The 20100-nt window shown below is 37.2% G+C and overlaps 1 protein-coding gene across 1 annotated transcript in view; it reads right to left on the bottom strand.

Moving 5' to 3' along the window:
* Positions 1-11650: 11650 nt before the first annotated feature.
* Positions 11651-20100, bottom strand: part of LOC150099929 (bifunctional peptidase and arginyl-hydroxylase JMJD5-like) — a 173714-nt gene continuing 165264 nt past the window's right edge. The window contains exon 7 of the mRNA XM_090403303.1: positions 11651-19127. Within this exon, the coding sequence (XP_090259429.1) occupies positions 18957-19127 (171 nt within the window). The 3' untranslated portion in view covers positions 11651-18956. The remainder of the gene's footprint in view (positions 19128-20100) is intronic.

Here is a 20100-nt window from a genome sequence, read left to right as displayed (position 1 = left end):
CGAATCTTAGTTAACACGAGATATATTTTACAGTACCTTTCTTTCTTGAATTTTCCATATGGGGAGTCTACCTTTTTCTGATCGAACTATCTTGGTATAACCTCTCCGATGTTTCTCCTACGTTCCTTTTGGAACTGAACTATGCTTATGCAGTCTTAACCTCTCATAACTTAGGACACACTTTGAATCATCTATATAACGGCTGTACAACTCGCGACGTGGACATCGATTTCTTTACTTCTTTCCCTTTCTCGTAGTTGACACTGGAGTTGAAATACAAAGAATATGCTTCCTTTTCTTTGACTATATGGCATTCCTCACTTCTTGCATAGGAAGTACGGAATTGAAATCCCGCTCACTTTCGTTTCCGTGTTGTGACGATGGAGATATAACCTCTATCTCGCCACTCAGGAAAACACTGAAATCCTTACGAAAGAGCTCATGAAGAACTCTCCTGGAACAGAACCAAAGCCAAAAGCCAGAGTCTCCTGGGGGGGGGGGGGGGTTCTAACCTTTTTATACTCTCTCTCCTAACGGCACCTTCTCTGACTTCTTTTTTTCGCCCCCCTTTTTGACTCGACTTTACCGACCAATTAGGGTGGTGTTTTTCTGCCTAACGTCATTTGATCGGTGAGCTCGTAACAGTCTCAATCCGGGAATTGACCCTAGGCGATTGTCTGTTGTTTTTCTTGTGCTAGCCTCTAATTTAATCCCCTTTCCAATATTTTTCTATGAATTTACTTAATATTTTAATCTCTAGCCTCTTACATACCATCTTTTATGACTAATCCTTTTCTGTCTTATTTAGTTCAATTTTCTCATTTATACCATATTACAACATTAATATATTATTTCTTTTTTGTTAGTTAGTTTAACAAACACCTTTATATTTTATTATATTTTATTGGATGCAGGAATATTTCTTTTTCTTTTAAATAATTCATCTATTATCTCTTTTGCAGGATTTTTAATTTATTTATTCTTCATGTTACACCATGATAGCTAAGAATTCTACATTCTTAAGATATCAGGTGTAACAGAATGTATGGGAGCAGTCAGCATAGGAATAGGATGGCCTAGGATGCATGTGGAAAGTAGTCAAGTCTGGGATGTTGTATAGAACAGAGTAAATGAGCTGTTGCACAAACTGAATAAGAATTCAGCAAAAGAAGAAACTATAATAAACAAAATCCAAGAAAGAAGACTGCGATGGTTTGGCCATTTGACATTTCCTGGGAACAGAAACACTACCATCTAAAGCCCTGAATACAACAATGGAAGGTAAAAGATCCAAAGGACGGCCCAGAATTAGATGGATAAACAAAATAAAAGAGGAAGACCTGAAAACCAAATCACAAGCAACACCAAACTGGACAGAATTGTTCGGACTCTCCAGGGACAGACAGAAGTGGAGAGTTCATTCAGCCTCGTCATCATCCACATAGATGATGGAGGAGAGAAGAGGAAGAAAGAAAGAATAGGGACATGGGATATCAGCATATGTGCTACAAGAGTGTTCAGCTGAACTGGCCATTCCTTTGACCAGGCTGTTTAATATGAGTCTTGGAATAAGAAAGATTCTGTAGGAATGGAATGTATGGTAATTCCATTCCACAAGGGTGGTGCAAAGACCAACATATCCAACTATCAACTAATCAGTACCTCAGGAGTGGTGGTGAAGATTTTGCAAAAATTGGTTATGGCTTGCATTCAGAAATGGGTTGACAGTGAATCTCTACTTTGCAATGAGCAACATGGGTTCACTAATGGAAGGTCATGTTTTAGCATGGGAAATGGATACACCATGATACTTTTGGATTTTGACTCTGGCATAAATTGGATTGGAGAATATGGGTTTGGGTTAGAGAATATTAGCATAGATAAGAGGATGGCTGACTGACAGATATCAAAAAGTAGTCAATGGGGAATGTGAGTCTGATTGGTTTAAGGAAAACAGTAGTGTACCACAAGGATTAGTGCTTGGTCTGTTATTCAATCTGTACATTAATGATATTGGGAAGGATTTGGCAAGCAACATACAGCTATTTGCTGATGCAAAGATAGGTAGGGTAATCAGGAATGCTGCTGATATGCAGTACTTGCAGAATGATTTGAATAGGCTGGAATTGTCAGCATGGGAAAATGGATGGCAGTAAATGTAAAGTCATTCACTTTGATGTGATTAGATATCCAGTGTCGTATTATATTGGTGGGATCATGCTAGAAGAAATTGATGAGGCTAGGGATCTTGGAGTGTCAGTAGATAGGAAGTTGAAGTTTAGGTGCCATGTAGAAAAGATTGCTTTACATGTGAAAGAAAACATACACATGTAAAGATAAGGATGCCATTTTGTCTCTTTACAAGGCCTTGATAAAACCTCACTTGGACTATTTTGTGTACAGGTCTGGTCTCCTGGTTACTGCTGTGATTTTGATATAGTGGAGAGAGTGCAAAGGACAGTATTAAGAATAATATCAGAATTGTGGAATACTGATTATGAAGGCAGATTGAGAATTTGTATCAGAAAGGGGATGGAGGTGATATGATTGAGATTTACAAACTTATTAAAGGGTCATACAGGATTTCAATTGATGGAATTTTTAAATTTTTAAAGGACAAGTGTGCATCCTTGGAAGCTGAGAATGAATGCTGCTAAGGAGGTGACAGCTAGATTTTTTTCTCATACGGTGGGTGCTTGATTGTAATGGATTGCCTTGATATGTTTTGTGTGCAAGGTAGTGTGAATGAATTCAAGAATAAATTTGATAGCTGGTGCATGTAATATGTGGCCTTCCTCAATGAGTTCCTGACTCCCTAGCGGTCTCTTAATAATAATATACTAATGAAAATTTATTATATAAATTTGGATACCATTAATAATAGTCTAACAATAATTATAGCTTTAAGTTAAGGGGATAAAAATCCCTTCTTGTTTTTCAGCCAGTAAGCGAAACTAAGATCGAACACTACGATCTGTAACGTTTCATGCCGACGAACTGTCAGCGTATCCAAGCGTAAGTGACCACTTGGTAGTGCCACACCACGGCAACTCGTTGTAAAGGTGAAGCAAGCTTCCTCACTGTTCTTGATATTTTCTCATAATGTAAAACACAGCTCTTAAGAGATGTAGTACTGTTTTACATTATGAGGAGGAGGTCACTACCCAGACCGGTCACTTACGCTTGGATACGCTGACAGTTCGTCGGCATGAAACGTTACAGATCGTAGTGTTCGATCTTAGTTTCGCTTATTGGCTGAAAAACAAGAAGGGATTTTTATCCCCTTAACTTATATCAACCTCGCCAGAAAAAAATAGCCTTTTGGCTTTTCATCTTAGTTATAGTTATACTATGTTATAATGTAATATAGTGACACACCTTTCGGTCAATCGTATAGCAAAGGTATGTAAGTTTTCTTCACTTAAACTCTGATATTAACTAGGTCTAGCTACTCACTGATGAGACCTCAAAAAAGGTTGAAACCGGTCTGGGTAGTGACCTCCTCCTCATAATGTAAAACAGTACTACATCTCTTAAGAGCTGTGTTTTACATTATGAGAAAATATCAAGAACAGTGAGGAAGCTTGCTTCACCTTTACGAGTTGCCGTGGTGTGGCACTACCAAGTGGTCACTTACGCTTGGATACGCTGACAGTTCGTCGGCATGAAACGTTGCAGATCGTAGTGTTCGATTTAGTTTCGCTTACTGGCTGAAAAACAAGAAGGGATTTTTATCCCCTTAACTTATATCAACCTCGCCAGAAAAAAAATAGCCTTTTGGCTTTTCATCTTAGTTATAATAATTATAGCTATGAAATATTGCTTTTTTTTTTTAAATAGTTCAAAATTGAAATTTCTCAATGGTCCAGTAGGTTTCCAATTTCAATTTTTTTCGAGATACTCAAAGCAATTCCACTGGTTGAGAGTACGATACATATTTCTGATATGAGTTCCATTCTCAAATGTAAAAAATGTCTCAAAATAGTAGCAAGCATCTTGCTGTTCAGCTACAGGCAGCTCAACTAGTAAGATAAGCTGAACACCTATTGCAAAGGAGACATGGAAGCATTACACCACATTTGCTTAAAACGAACCACCAACAGAGGAAGCTGTTGGAAGTTTTTATTATTATTATTATTATTATTATTATTCCTAATACCTCCAAGGAGTCCGAAGACTCATCGCGGGAGGACACCAACAACTATCTCTACACCTAACCTCTACTACGAATCATCTCCATCAACGCCATCTACCGCCCACCTCCAACACCACCACAACAGTAATTTTTGTCTGTAAATTGCGTGTGTTCTGAAGGGCCGATTTGTATGTATGCGGGATGAAAAACCCGAGTTTCCGGGAGAAAAAACCCTGCTACCTCCGTATGAGATCGGCTAACTCACCTTCGATTGAAATCTACCAAATAAAGATTCCTCCCGTCGCGACGAGAATCGAACTTAGGCCTATTCCAATCGAAGGGCGCAATGTACCATCGTTCTTCCAATTGCGCTACGGAGGCGCTTTTCCACTCAGTTATACTATAAATTAAAGATACCAAAAAATTATATACTTTGTTTAATCCTTTATCCAAGTATACGCAAACAAGTTTGTGACTGAACTATTTTCAGGACTGGGGCAACTTGTATAAAGAAGCTAATGACTTCACATCAATTGCCTTAGTATCCCATAATGCAAAGCACATCTCCTTGTGGCAGGGGCGCGTCGGCCATATGTACAATGTGTGCAACACACACAGGCACAAGGATCATAAAGGCACCATAGAGGAGGAAATACTTTAAAAAAAACGTTTTTTTTTTAAAGTGATTTTTTTATTGAAAGGGGGGATAGGGGCACCAACTAAAGTTTTGCACACAGGTGCCGGACACTACTGGTGTGCTATTGGGTATAGGGGTGCCAACTAAAGTTTTGCAACAGGCACCGAACACTACTGGTGTGCCCCTGCCTTGTGGACATGTATAATGCTATGCATTATGGGAAGGGCCACTACTCAGACCAGTTTTGACCTTTACTGAGGTCTCATCAGTGGGAGCCAGACCCAGATTCTGGAATTAGCATAGATAAGAGGATGGCTTCCATCTGGGTCTAGCCTCCCACTGATGAAACCTCAATAAAGGTCTAAACCAGTCTGGGTAGTGGCCCTTCCCATAATGCATGGCATTATACATGTCCACAACAATTTCACTGTCTTTTGAGCATCTTAAATAATTTAGTCCTTATCCACTTGAACAATATTTACAAGCTTGGGCAAACCAAAGCTTGAAGAATAAATACTGTGAATATCTTAAATATTAATTAGAACATAATTATGTATTTGGTTTAATTCTTTATCCAAGTGTAAGCAAAAAAAGTTTGTGCCTGAAGTATTTTCAGGACTGGGGCAACTCGTGGTAAAGGTTGAATAAGTTCAGATCACTTGCCTTAGTATCTCCTATAATGCAAAGCATATCTCCTTGTGGACATGTATAATGCTATGCATTAAGGAAAGGGCCACTACCCAGACCGGTTTCGACCTTTATTGAGGTCTCATCAGTGGAAGCCAGACCAAGAGGTGGTAATACTAAGGTGGAAGTAATGCAAAAGTCATATCACCATATACCAGTTGCCAAAAGGTGTCAACACCTTATGATTAAAATTCTCTCGATTGAAGATAGCTGATGGAAGTTTTTTCGCTTGGCTATGCTACCAATTATATATTTGGTTTAATCCTTTATCCAAGTGTAAGCAAACAAAGTTTGCGCCTGAAGTATTTTCAGGACTGGGACAACTTGTGGTTACACTTAGATAAAGGATTAAACCAAATATATAATTGATAGCATAGCCAAGTGGAAAAACTTCCATCATTAATTAGAACAGGCGTGGCCAACTTCATTCTATGCGAGGGACAATATATGATGAGTGGTAGCGTCACGGGCCACACACTTTTAGACAGTTAAATAAAAATAAACTCTGCTTTTTTTTCCAAGGCAATAGTTATATGTATTGAATTACTATATTTGTTAAATCATTTTACTACTGGGAGAACAATATAAAATACTTGATTGATTTAAATATAAGTTGTTAAATTAAATTTAATTACATATTTCCGTTTTTTTTTTTTTTTTTTACATGTAACACAACTTAATGAGAACACCATGGGCGTTCATGTGCAGCAAAGTTCATCAAAGTCAATTTTCAACAATGATGACGATATTCGTAGCAATTCCTGAAGGTGGTCATTCCATGTTGGGAATATAAATTGTTTCCATCATCAGAAATAATGAATATAACTAGTATATCAATCAGAAAATCTGCAGTCGAAACTAATAGCTAAATTGATACATATAATTTAATATAGTTTTTATCCTGCCGCGGTCCGCACGCCGTGGGCCTGCTGTTGGCCACCTATGAATTAGAACATAACTTCAAGAGATATATATAAAACTGAAAATTAATGTCATTTTTTTTTCTAACATAACATTATGTTATATTAGAGACATGGGAGACCCAAACTATCCACACCAACTGTACCTCTCCATGAATTCATTAACAGACAAAGCATTCACACAACTGAATCTGAGTTTCCAGAGATGACCTCTTGATCTGTCCCTGCCTCTAGTAAGTGCTGAATTATCTTAAATGTTTGTATCATATCTTTCTCTTTTTTTTTTTTTTGCCTATCACCTAACCCTCAATCTACCCTCATAGAGAGTACTCCAACAGCCACTCACTCCACTACTTCCTTATCTGCAAGAAAACCAAGTGAACAGGCCTGAGCACATAATCAAGATGTAGATATATCATGGCCCCATAAAGAAGAATGACAATTCCCTTATGTTCTTTAACAACCAAGATATTCTATGAGTTACCCTTGACAACCATAGTAATGTCCTCTAAATGTCAACACTCTATCTATCCCCACCCCAAATCTCTAGCTTATTCAATTTACTGGAGTATGGTTCCATCAATGTGGCACATAGCTTATAATCTGTTTATCCCAAAATGCATAAATTTACATTTCTTCACATCAGAATGATACTCATTATCTTTAGCTCAAACTGTCACCCCATTTAAATTATCCAGCAAGCTCTCCATGTTGCCCTGATTACCTATTATCCTATCCAATTTTGCATCATCAGTAGTGGTCCAAACACAGAGCCTTGCAGCACACCACTAGACATCTACTTTCTCTTGAATTCTACTCCTCCATATATTACATTTTTTGTTTTAAATATGTATATATCTTATATCTGTTTATCAGCCATCCTCACATTCATCCCAATTTTTTCTAATGTGCATAACACAGTTCCATGTAGTATCCTGTTAAATGCCTTAGCAAAATCCAGCAGTATCCACTGTTCAGCCATTCTCTTTATCCAACTGTAACTATTATAAAAGGTTAGTAAATTACTAAGGCATGACAGACCTGCACAAAGGCATGCTGTCCCCTCAAAGAGTATCATATTCTTATCCGCCCCCAGTTCTGAATTCTCTCTCTGACCAACTTTTTCAGTACTTTTATTATCATCATTCCTTAGATACTGATTGGTCTATAATTTTCTACTGCAGCCTCAGAGCCTCCTTAATGCAAGGGAATTATTTTACCCTCTTCCAGCTCCCTTGGAACTTTACCAGAGACTTAAACAGCCGAGGCATCGTCAGTTGCCTTGCACATTCTCATAAAACATGAGCTGATGTCCCATCTAATTCCAAAGCCATATTTGCATTAAGATACTGTAATATCATAAGTACCTCCAATTTGTTAACATCTGTTCTCATATCAGTCCCATCACATCTGTTAGAGCAGTAAACTCACTTGGATGATATCTCCTTGTGAAGTGGTTACTCAGTGACTTAACTATTTCATCTGCTTCTGTCACCTCACTACAATCAGCATTTGTTAAAATTGTCCATGCACTCATTGTACTAATTTGCTAATGGATGTCTCTCACATCATCCCTGGAACCTCCTGGCCTACAGCAGCAGCTAAGTGCATATTTTGTCCTATTGGCCTCAATCTCACAAAAGATTGCTTCAGAAGAACTGTCATATGCCAGCCTGCTTTTTTTTTTTTTTTTAAAGCTGTGATTCATCTATCATCAGCAGTACCCCTATCCTGTCCTCCCTGAAAATACTCAAGCCTTCATACTCTATCCCTGTAACTACATCATGTGCTGTTAAGCCAAGACTCACCAACGCCTGTAACATTTGGCATTGGTTGCACTAACCAATGCCAAAACCCATCCCTTTTATTCCTAACTTCTAGCATCAATATATAGAAACTGGAGTATATTCTAAGCATCCCAACCTCCTTTACATCTTGAAATGACAACCCCATTCAATACTGCTAACTGAGAAACTAGATTCTGCATTTTTGGTTATGCTCACACTCACTTGCCTCATGGTGCCTACACATACTTGTATCCACCCTAACTGCTTTACTTTTCTTGACTTTATACTTCCACACTGTCAGTGAACAAATCTCTCTCTCTCTCTCCCCAAATCCATTTAAGTGCAGTCTAATATTATATAAACCCTTCCATCCAATAAATGCAAACCATAGGTCTACAAACTCCACTTAATTTCTTCTGTGCATTAATCCATTTGCTACCATTGCCCTCCTCTGTCTCAGTTCACCTATCATAGCATGGCAGAGACATACAATCTTCACCCCCCCCCTCTTACTTTTTTTTGTTTGATTGTTTCTTCCAGTAATTGCTTCACATCCTCCCTCATAACAATGCTTCTCACCTCCAAGGTCATTAGTGTGCAGCCAAAACAATCAATTCTTTCACCTTATCTTTTTTTCACCCTGACAGCATCATTAATATTAATTTTCACACCAAAGACACAGAATTTTGTCAAGATTCTATTAATTGCACCTGTTATCACAGAATCACTGTATAAAAATTTCTCCTTACCCTCTTTCTATCATTTATTCATGTGATCTTGTTGCTTACTGTCCGCGCGGTTAGCCTAGTGGCTTTGCGCTTCGCAACCATATGCCTGGGGAAGGAGTGTCCTAGGTTCGATTCCCGTCGGAGACGTGAGGAGCTGAAGGATCTTCCTCAGCCATAGCCAAGTTAGCCGGTCTTGGGCGCGGGCAGTAGGGTTTTTTCCGCCAGTTTATCTGGTGTTTTTCATCCCGCAAGCAGGCAAACCGGACCCTTGAACACACAGTGATACAGTCAAGAATACCTTGAGGCATAGGAGTGACCATTCTATCCTTGTATTTCGGTTACGAAATCCAAGCATGCTTGGAAGGTTGTGGGCCTTAAAGGCCTGTTAAAGCCATTGGGATAGATAGATAGATACCTTGAGGCATAGGAGTGACCATTCTATCCTCGCATTTCGGTTACGAAATCCAAGCATGCTTGGAAGGTTGTGGGCCTTAAAGGCCTGTTAAAGCCATTGGGATAGATAGATTGTTGCTTACCTCAGATCTCTTGCTCTTTTTCCTATCTTCTCAACACTATTAATCTCTTGATGTTACCGCTGTCTTCTACTTCATGTTTATATGTAGTCCTGTGAAGGACTACACATCATCATCATCTTCCTTATACCCTCTTTTACCTTGCGGCGTTGAGGGTCCATTGATCATCGGGCCTCACTCCATTTACAGGATAAGGTGGTCAGCCTTATGCCCCGGTGTATCCTATGGCCTATAGTGTTGAGTTCTCAAGGCCAGTTTGCCTGCTTTGCGGGATGAAAAACCCTAGAATAAACTGGGGAAAAAACCCTGCTGTCCATGCCCAAGACTGGCTAACTTGGCTATGGCTGAGGAAGATCCTTCAGCTCCTCACATCACCGACGGGAATCGAACCTAGGACACTCCTTCCCCAGGCATATGGTTGCGAAGCGCATAGCCACTAGGCTAACCGCACGGACTAGGACTACACATAAACATGCTATTTCCTTATTGCAGTTCTCTTCAATCTCCTGATCCTCCACTACTGCACATTCAATATTATCTCCAATATTAAAATTTTCTGGTCTATTATTAATACTACCTACTCTATTATCATGTGCTTCGTTCTCCCCACCGAAATAGCAATCACTCTCAAAATGCATACTACATACTCACTCACCAATATTCCTCTACTTCCACAAATCTTCCAACTTTTGTCATGAATACGTACATACTGCACAGAACAAAATCATGCAAATTCAACTCACTCCATAAAGACATCTTGGCCACCATCATTCTGTTATGCACTGGTGCCATACTATCATATCCGCTTTAAGCAAATATACATGGTTTATTTAAATCTGAACAGCTCAGTCTATCTCACACCCAGATAAAACAAAAACTACAATGAATTAACTTAATATTATTAACTAAAAATTTGAAAAAATGGCATCTTTCAGAAACATTCACAACACAATGTACACCATGTGCCACCTCCAAAGGATTGTATTACTAGATTTCTATTAACAGAAATATTCCAGATTTGTCTGATATTTGTTTAGACAGCATCTCCACCTTTTCATAAAAGGCTATGGATCCAAATTCCATTGTGGCATGTTTTATATGAAATAAAGTTTCATATAAAATTGTTAATATAACAATTTTATATGAAAATAATATTTTCATATAAAATTGTCACATTTTCATATAAAAAGCTGGCCTGGTTGGCTGAGTGGTGAACATATCCGCTCTCCAGCCAAAAGGCTGCGGGTACGAATCCTGCATTGGGCATGGATGTTTGTGCTTGTCTGTGAAAATACTAGTGTGGTGATCAGCGGTAGATGGAAGTAGTTGTAGTTTGGTAGATTGAGTGGAGGAGACAGAGAGTGGTAGAGTAGGTGCACTCCCTCAATGAGTCTTTGGACTCTCTGGAGATGTCATGTAATAATAATAATTATATTAATGGAAGTCAAAGAGTTTGAAAAAAATACCATGTTTGGTCTCTATAGCAGGGTTCCCAAATTATTTAATCTGGGAACACTGCTGTAGAGACCCAATCATGACATTAATCTCTTGATTTCCAAGACACTCATAGGTAGGACTATTATAAAAACTAATTAAATTCATTATATTTACGGCTATTTTGCCTGCTTCTGTTTAGGAGTGCCCCTGTTTAAATGTCATTGGCATTTTACTCATGGATTCTTAGGGCACTGCAGATGTATATTTACCAATAAATATATATAGCATAAAGGAAGAGAAATTTACACATACCTTTTTCTGGGTGTTGTGGCTTTTCTTCTTTCTGCAATGTGCAAACTACTGCGGGTGGGTGTTGGGGGGGGGGGGTAGGCAATGTAGGAGAATTAAAATAGAAATGGAAAAAATCCGGGTTTTTGAATAATATAATACACATTATATTATTAGGGATGGGCAGAGCGTTTTTTTATATTTATATAGGGTGGGAAAGGGTGAAAGGGGTTGAAAACAGCAACTGATTTTTAGTGGGGGGAGGGTTGTGGGAATTTTTCATAGTTTGTTAAGAGGAGTAACATGGGAGTTTTCCCAGAAATAATATCCATAATTAAATTCATTTTGATCTTGGTTTTTTTTTTTTTCTGGATTATTTTCTGAACCTTTTAGATCCAAACACTTAATTGGCACTCTTTCATCTCCCATACTCTTTAGATAGCCAGTAAAAAAAATTCTTACATTTCCACTTATAACAATATTTGTAAAATAATAATGGAAAAGAGATAAATCACAGTTTTATTGTATGAGATCAATTTCTACAAAAATATTTACATAAAAATTGGAGATTATCAAAATATATATTGAGTGGCCAATTTATTAGGAACAGCATTTAATAACAAGTCGGATCCCCTCTCCCCTTTCTGCCTTAAGAATGGTGTGTATTCTCTGTAGCATTGATTCAATTAAGTGACTGATTCCCAAAACGTTCTTCTGAAATTTTTATGCATGCTGTTACATGCATAAAAATTGTTGCAGATTGGATGGCAACATGTTGCAACTCTGAACTGCTTATTTCATCTCAGCACCAGAGATGCTCCATCAATCCAATAGAGCACCAGAGATGCTCTATTGGGTTGATGTCTGCAAACTGAGCTATCCATTGAAGTAAAGGAAACCTAGCTGTCGTGTTCCCTGAACCATTTAACACACTACATACTTTGTGACATTGTCTTGCTGGAAGTACCCATTAGATAATGGGCAAACATGATCAGCAATGCTGTTAAGATAGGTTGTGGCATTCAGGTGGTGTTCAACTAGTCTCAGGAGGTGCCAAGAGTGCCAAGTAAACATTTCCCCCATACCATAAAAACCCTGTAAAATCTCACATGAATGTTTCATGTCTCATGCTCATTTTTATAAGTTTTACTTATGAAGAAAAATCAGTAGCTGTAAAAAATATGTTTCAGATATGTAAATTGTATTAATAATGCAAATTACGTACACCCTCTGTCCAAAAAGAAAACCGAACTTTTCAAAAATAGAAGAAACTAGTGGAGCCACCTGTTGTATCTTTTTGTTATCGAAAGTAGCAACCTTCATTAGTGTTGTGTCAACTGTTTTTATGACATTTGTTTCATTAGAAGCCGAGTTATAGTGCCAAGAGTGACAGTGTGTTTTGACGAATTGTCAGAAAATGAGTTTCAAACAGAGAGCTGTGATTGACTTTTGTGTTAAACTTGGTAAAAGTTTTACTGAAACACATCAAATGCTTCAAAAAGCATATGGTGATGAATGCTTATCCTGTACTCAAGATTTCGAGTGGTTTAAGCGATTTCAAAGTGGTCGTGAGATGCTTGAGGATGATGAAAAGCTAGGCCGTCCAAAAACTGGACTGAGCCAAGTTAGCATCCAAAAAGTGTGCGATTTCATCAAAGAAAACTTGAAATCGTCTGTGACATTGATTGAAGATGAATTGGGGATTCCAAAATCAACTGTGCACAACATTTTAACCGAGATTTTGGGCCTTCGTAATTGAATTCGTGATTTGTTCCCCACAAGTTGACCGACGACCAAAAAATGTATCGAATTGAACACTGCAAGGACCTCATTAAAACGCTCGTAAGGACTCAAACTTCCTCGAAACGATTGTTACTGATGACGAAACATGATGTTTCGAGTATCAGCCTGAAACAAAGTGCAACAGCGCTGAGTGGAGACCACCAGAAGAGGGACATCCGAAAAAAAAGTCGCTTGGAGAAGTTAAAAGCAAAGACAATGCCAATTTGTTTCTACAATTCCAAGGGCATTATCCACAAAGAATTTGTTCTGCCTGGCCAAAGGCCAGTGAATTTTATCTCGAAGCTTTGAAGCGATTGATAGCGAGAATTCGTTGTGTACGGCATGAATATCGTGATGTAGGCAGCTGGTCACTTTTGCCTGATAATGCACAATCTCATCGTTCAAACATTGTGAGACAGTTTTTGAGTAAAAACCAAGTTTGTGTGTTGGATCACTTGCCGTATTCATCTGATTTTTTAGCGCCCTGTGACTTCTTTCTCTTCCCCCGACTTCATTTGCCAATGAAAGAAAAGCGATACGACACCATTGAAAACATTCAAGCTGCAGTAACCACAACCCTCAACAGTATCCCAAAAAAAATGATATAAAAAAACTCATTTAACAAATTAATTGACCGTGCCAAACGCTGTATCGAAGGGAGAATATATTGATTGACATAAATGATTTGAATAATTATAATTGGCCTGTGTTTTATTTTCTATCAAAAGTCATCATCATCATCATCAAATTCCTGCCATGTACCCTCAAGGGGGTGTACAGGATATGATAGTACTACATGAAAAAAATTACATCATTACTAACTGCCTATCTACAATTTGACTCCAAATCACTCTGTTACTTGTCAAGACTCCAACATTATCAGATCTTATATTTCTATCGTCTAAGGTACTTTGTACCGTATCAATCCACCTATATCTTGTTCTTCCTCTGGGTCGTTTTGCTGCCAACCTGGCAGAGAAAACTTTGTTTTGCTAATCTTTCCTCGCCCATTCTGTTTAAGTGACCATACCACCTGAGATTAGCTCAGCTAACACATTCCTGGATGCTGACAATGTCAAGTTCTTTCCTAATATCCTCGTTTTTAATATGATATTGCCATTGATGCCATCTGTTAACGCCTCTAATCTTTCTCAGGACTCTCATATCTAAAGTCTCTAGTCTTTTGTCAAGTGTTTTACTTCTGACCCAGCTCTCAGATCCATAAGTTAAAACTGGTTTGAACACTGTCTTGTATACAGCTAATTTAGTGTTCCGACTAATTTCTTTCTTATTCCATATGAATTTATTCAATTGACTTCCCACCATACCAGCTTTGCTGATTCTGTGTTCTATTTCTATATTTAATTTACCATCTTCAGTAAAAATCGTGCCTAAGTAGCTGAAATGTTTTACTTGGTCCACAGGTTCTCCATTCACAACACAGTTGACATTTTCAATGATTCTGCCTATTTTCATTGTCTTTGTCTTTTTATTGCTGATTTCATACCATATCTATTACAACAGTTATTCAATTTAGTCAGAGAATCTTGCAGACTTGTAGCGGATTTATTTAGAAGTATAACATCATCCGCATAAAGCAAAGAGCTGACATTAACATCTCCAATTTTGATATCATGTTTAATACCACTTTCCTTCATAATGTGATCCATATAGATAATGAATAACAGAGAGGATAATGTACATCCTTGTCTCATACCAGATTTAACATTAAACCATCTTCCTGTACTTCCTTCAATTCTAACTGCTGACTTACAACTCAAATAAAGACTAAGTATTGCTTGATATAATGCCCCATTGACACCATATAACTGCAGCGTATTGAATAGCTTCTTTCTTGGCACCTTATCATATGCCTTTTCCAAATCGACAAAACTTAAATACAGATCTTTGTTATATTCCCATGCTTTCTTGACTATTTGTCGTAAAGTAAAGATCTGATCCTGACAGCCTCTGTTTGGCCTGAATCCAGCTTCTTCTTCACCAAGCTTTTCTTCCACAATTCTTTTCAACTGTTTCTCAAGTATACTTGCATAAATCTTGCCAGGAACACTCAGTAGGGAAATACCTCTGTAATTCTCACATTCAGTTTTATTTCCCTTTTTATATATGAGTACTATGAGAGCTCTACTCCAATTATTAGGAATTCGTCCCTCTGTCCAGGCTTTCTGAACTATGCAGTGCAGCCACTGTAAGACTCTTATACCACCATACTTCAGCATTTCTGGTCGAATATCATCTACTCCAGCTGCCTTTCCACATTTCAAGCCTTTGATGGCTTTTTCTACTTCAAGTATGGATATGTATTCCTGCCTGCATGCCTGGTCAGTGTTTTTTACCACTGTGGTGTCGTCACTGCTTGTTTCATTTAGCAGTTTTTCTAAGTAATTACTCCAAAAAGGATATCTTTTTCTCCCGTTTTCATGTCACCTTTATCATCTCTAACTCCTTTTACAGCACTCTTTCCTCCATTCCTAAGCTTCTTCAACAACCTCCAGAATATTTTGCCACCTTCTGGATATTTATTTTCTATATTTATTTTCTATCAAAAGTTCGGTTTCTTTTTAGACAGAGGGTGTATTATTCAAATTTGTGACGTAATGGCTGTGATATCAGCATAATAATATGTGTATAACACGAGTGCATGCTGTGAATCTCAGGAAACAAGCATATGCACAAAGTATAAGACTATATATAAAAGCTCTCATTTTTGAAGAGTCGAGGCAGTCTCATCAGAAATCATCATATAAGAGTAATCACAAAGTTGTTGGTAAGAAGAGAGATGACAGCCATGTTTGTCGATAAGGAAGATATTCATTAGCGGAAGAAAAGGCGTTCGTTGTAGACCAAGGTTGTCCTAGTTGCCAGAAAAAGGAAGTTCATCGCTAGAAGAAATTGGCAACGAAGTAAAGAGAATAAACAGGAAGGACAAAACAGAAGATGCCAAGAAGGTGAAGAGCATATTATAGTTCGAATGGAAGAGAACAGTGCAGTAAATACATTCTATGAATAAAAGTGAATATGAAAGGAAGTTTGAGATGCATTTGGACAATTCAAGTAAAATGTTCCCATTCTTTATTTCATAGTATTAAATTAGTATTGTTTATGGCACCTTCAGTTAACTACATATGACGAATCTAAAAAGATTGTTAAATTAAAGCTACTAAGTGTTAAAATAAGTTTACACATGTTAAGCTAAGTGCTTATTTGTAGAAATAAAACTGTATTTATTCCTAGATAATGAATAGGATATGAGAAGGAATTGTTATAAACTTTAATGTTAAATCTATGATGATTGATTATATCATTCTATGAGTAATTATTTCTTGTACATATGTTCCTAGTTAAATTAAATATTCTGAAATTTTAAAAAGCTTCATTTATTTTATACAACAACATAGCGATACCGAATGTTAATGCACTAGTCCCCAAAAAAACTTACAAATCAGAAAGTATCTAACCAATGAATGGTAAAGAATAAAATTTATGAATAAAAATTTATGAATAAAAATTAAAGAATAAAATAAAATAAATAAAATACAAAAATATTGGTTAGGTGTAAAATGGAATGACTTTTATTTTATCACAGTTTCTCACATACTCGCAACCATTAACTAAAAATGGTGCAGTTGATAAATAAAAATAAAGGGTGTGAATGGAAGAGTGAGACAATATAACAATATAATAAAAATAAAAGTTATAAACCTTCCCCACCACACATACACTGCCACCAGAATGAGCTATTGCTACTTGGCAGGAAAGGTCATGGCTTCATGTTGCTGCCACCATATTCTTGTTCTGCCATCAGCATGATACAGTACAAACTGAAACTCATCAGACTAGATGACATTTTTCCAGTCATCAGCAATCATATGCCCACTGAAACAGCATCTTCCTGCTCTTAGCTAACAGCATTGGGACCTGGGATGGTTATCTGCTCCTATATCCCATCTGTGACAAAGTGTGCACTCTGAGATGATGTTCTGATCACCACTGTCGTACCAAGCTGTGATTTGACTGGTTGTGGCCCTCCTACCTCAATTGTAAAATTGCGCACGATAAGTTAAATTAGTTAACTTATTGGGCTCTGTTTTACAGGGGAATAACATGTATATATAATGAAAATTGTGAAATTAGAATAATAACTAAATAATACTTTATATTCTTGTAAAGTGCATAAAATAATTCCTATTGAAAGTTGTATGAAAAACTAAAGAGAGAGAGGGAATTAAACAAGATTAGAAAGGTGAATCAGCAAAAGTAAAAGTAATCAGCAAAATTAAGCACCCAGATTAGAGACGTTCAAAGGGAGAAAGGTGAAGTGGCGTAATCATACAAAGGGGCAATCACAGAAACTTAGTATTGAAACAAAGGATTAAAAAGATATTTAAGGGGACTGAGAGGGACAGAAGCGCTCTCTCTCTCTCTCTCTCTCTTTTTTCATTTGTCCTTTACCCTTCTTGGAGGATCCAGTTCTGACGGTGAGGAGATGAGGCCGCACCTGTGGGGTTCTTGCTTCGATGCATGGAAGGATGAGGAAAGGGCAACTACCCGAGGACGTGATGGAGAGATTGGCAGTTAATTCCTAGTAACCCGATGGAAGATTGTAGCAGTTGGGTCAATGGGATATCTCTCCGATATCATTGGACTGTTTCCAGGATGAGACCGGCTGCACGGATGCAAGTTCCCCCAGATAAAGACCAAGTGACCGACCAGGGAGGGCAGAAACAGCCGTCATCATAGGAAGTTCAAAGAAAGGATATCGTCTGCAACCCTAGCTTAGAGCACCATAATTGTCTATGGAGTGCCCACGCAACTATTGTACCCTGAAGTAAAGGAACAGAGGCAAGAAATCCGGACTGAATTATTGTTCGAGTGACTGGATTGTGAATGTAAAAGGTACCGTGAGTAGGCATGCTTTGTTAATGTTTGTTTTTCTTAGATGTATAAGATTAATATTAGCATGAGTGATATTTGTGCTTACAGAAAGGAGTTGGTGTGAATTTGAGTTCAGGCCATAAATATGCAAGAGTAAAATGTTATGTTTATGTACAAAGAATGGAAGGATTTAAATTAGATTAGAGATAAGGGGACAACTGCTCCTATATTGTAAATATGTTGAACAACGTCCTAAAGTCACGTGAAAGCTATGTGTTTAACTAATAAGTGTACATTAAGCTAATTCAGTATAGTTTAGTCATGAGAAGCAGTTTCCTCCTCATGGATGTATTACTTGTAACCTCTTACTAGTTAGAAATAAACTTGCTTTATTTGATTAATAACCTTGCCCGATATTTTGTCAATGCACTGTCTCAAAATAATTGCGAACCTGTGTGTAAATTGAAAAAGAATTGCCATGACATGCTACATGAGTAGATGTAATTTAGCTGTAATTTTGTCTATGTTCCCCTTCTTAAAATTCTCAGACTATATTAATTCAATTAGGCTGGTGCAGTCGATAATCAAACAAATTTGTCTAGTTGAGAAGTGCAAGAATTTTGGCAAACTGCAAATCTGACACATAGTAAACCTTAAGGCCAGCTTTGTATGCAGTGGGAACTAGGGACAGAGTTAGGAAAGGACAAAAGAAGGTCGGGTGTAAGGTAGGATTAGTTAAAGTAATAAGGAGTCGTATACAAAAACTGAAAATAATAAAATAACAAATAATAAAAATTGAATAAAAAGAAAAAAATAATACAAATAAAAACACTTGAGAGAAAATAACATTTCACAATCCTTGCCATTCTCTGGCCTCATGCATCAATGAACTGTTTCTGTTCGCATGACTGCTGTTGGCTTGAAGTTGTCTGGTTACTACACTACTCTTAGTACCCTTTAAACACAGTTGTGTGTTTAAAGGGTACTAAGTTGTGTGTACCAGTTGTGTGTGCCAGCTGAATAGTTGTGTGTACCAGTGAATACTTTTTACATGTATGCTCACTTCATAAAAATATTAAATGTTATTTGATTTATAACGGCTTGTTTTCTACTCAATGATTTTTCATTACAGTTCACTATGATCATGATGGAATGAACTGTCAAACTGTAAACTGTTTTCAAGATTAATGATAGCTTTGTATCCTTTGAAGAAAGAGATGAAGATGAAGGGTTCACAGTGATACATTTCTTGTGGAGATAGTTTAGCATCCTCATCCTGATCCAACAACAAAAAGAGCTGAAAATAGTAAAATAAATAACTTGTAACAAGACTTGGAAATACATAAATTCATATAATATCAATTTCTCTCATCTAATTAGTGCATTTCCAGTTACCTATTAAATTGTGCTTAGAATTGTGCAATTATCAATGTGCAATTAACCATCAGAAGTATGATTTTATGCATTAAAATATATAAACATTTATGTAAAATACAGTGAACGCTGTATTATCTGAACCTCTTTTTTATTTTCCCACATGTGAAAAAAAAAAAAAAATGAACCTCAGTTAATTAAATTGCTATTATCTTACACAAGTATCTCACATAACCAAAATAAAAGTCTCAAAACATACAGTTCTGTGTTTTAACACTAGAGGCACATATGTGCAGGATATCAGCTGCAATTCATATGAAGGTGTTTAAGGGTGAATTGATAATTGCACCTCTTCACTTCCATGGTGGACTCAGGAAGTTAAACAGGCAAAGGAAAACGGGGAAGCATATCGAAAGTTCCTGACAAGCAAGTTAACTTGCATTCTGAGAAAATACAGAGAAAAATATAAGAAAGCAAAGCACTGTGTAAAACTAGCTAACAAAACTCATGGGAAGCCTTTGACAAGAATATAGAAAATGAATAATATCAGGACGGTATCAAAATATTTTGGAGGCTATTGAAAAAGCCTTGAAATGTATAAAACAAGCAACATCAGCATAGTGATAGAAAACTCACAACAGGAATGCAGCTGGGAATACATATCCATACTTCAAGTTTAAAAAAAAATAATAAAAAAAAAAAAAAAAAAACTGAAATGGGGAAAGGCAGCTGGAGTAGGTGAAATTCAACCAGAAATGCATGTCAAAGGTAGGATTCAAACTTGCAGCCTGCTGGTTGAAAGGGAGCATGCAATCCACTTGGTCAACTGTGCCAGTAAATTACGAAATTTAAACTGAAATGAATGTTTTTATATCACTTCTAACAATTATTACATG

Source organism: Typopeltis vanoorti, chromosome 13 (genome assembly GCF_054136105.1).
Source record: "Typopeltis vanoorti isolate ZY-2024b chromosome 13, IOZ_Tvanoo_1.0, whole genome shotgun sequence".
Classification (NCBI taxonomy): domain Eukaryota; kingdom Metazoa; phylum Arthropoda; class Arachnida; order Uropygi; family Thelyphonidae; genus Typopeltis; species Typopeltis vanoorti.
This window is presented reverse-complemented; position numbering and strand designations above follow the sequence as displayed.